This window comes from Mesoplodon densirostris, chromosome 4 (assembly GCF_025265405.1).
Source record: "Mesoplodon densirostris isolate mMesDen1 chromosome 4, mMesDen1 primary haplotype, whole genome shotgun sequence".
Classification (NCBI taxonomy): Eukaryota; Metazoa; Chordata; class Mammalia; order Artiodactyla; family Ziphiidae; genus Mesoplodon; species Mesoplodon densirostris.
In genome coordinates, this window is record NC_082664.1 from 126,321,738 (window position 1) to 126,322,104 (window position 367).

Below are 367 nucleotides of genomic sequence, written 5' to 3' on the forward strand. Positions count from 1 at the left end.
CAGAGCCTCAGAAGGTGTTGTCACTTTCATGGCCTATGGAAGGAAAGTGTCAGCAGAGATGAAATATAATTACAATCTACTATAAATGAACGGTCAAGACACACACTATCATATTATCGTTTATTACTTGATGGTGGGAGGATATGGGTCCTAGTTCTGATTTAATACATACATGTCGTAATAGGAAAGTTAGGCTGTTATATAATCATAAAACTCATTGCCAGAAGATATTTTAGAGGTTGCTCAAAGCTATTATCATTCTTATAAAATTGTTGTAAGAAACTCATATAAAAATTATGCATTTAGTTCACTTTGATATGGTCAGCTGACCCCATAATCTCTGTGATTTACTTTTTACACATGCATG

The 367-nt window shown here is 33.8% G+C and overlaps 1 protein-coding gene across 2 annotated transcripts in view; it reads right to left on the minus strand.

Annotated features, from left to right (window-relative positions):
• Positions 1 to 30, minus strand: part of IQCH (IQ motif containing H) — a 99,712-nt gene extending 99,682 nt beyond the window's left edge. For both annotated transcript variants that reach the window (XM_060095207.1, XM_060095206.1), the window contains exon 1: positions 1 to 30. This exon is cut by the window's left edge and continues 519 nt beyond it. In XM_060095207.1, coding sequence (XP_059951190.1) covers positions 1 to 30 — 30 coding nt within the window.
• Positions 31 to 367: the final 337 nt, after the last annotated feature.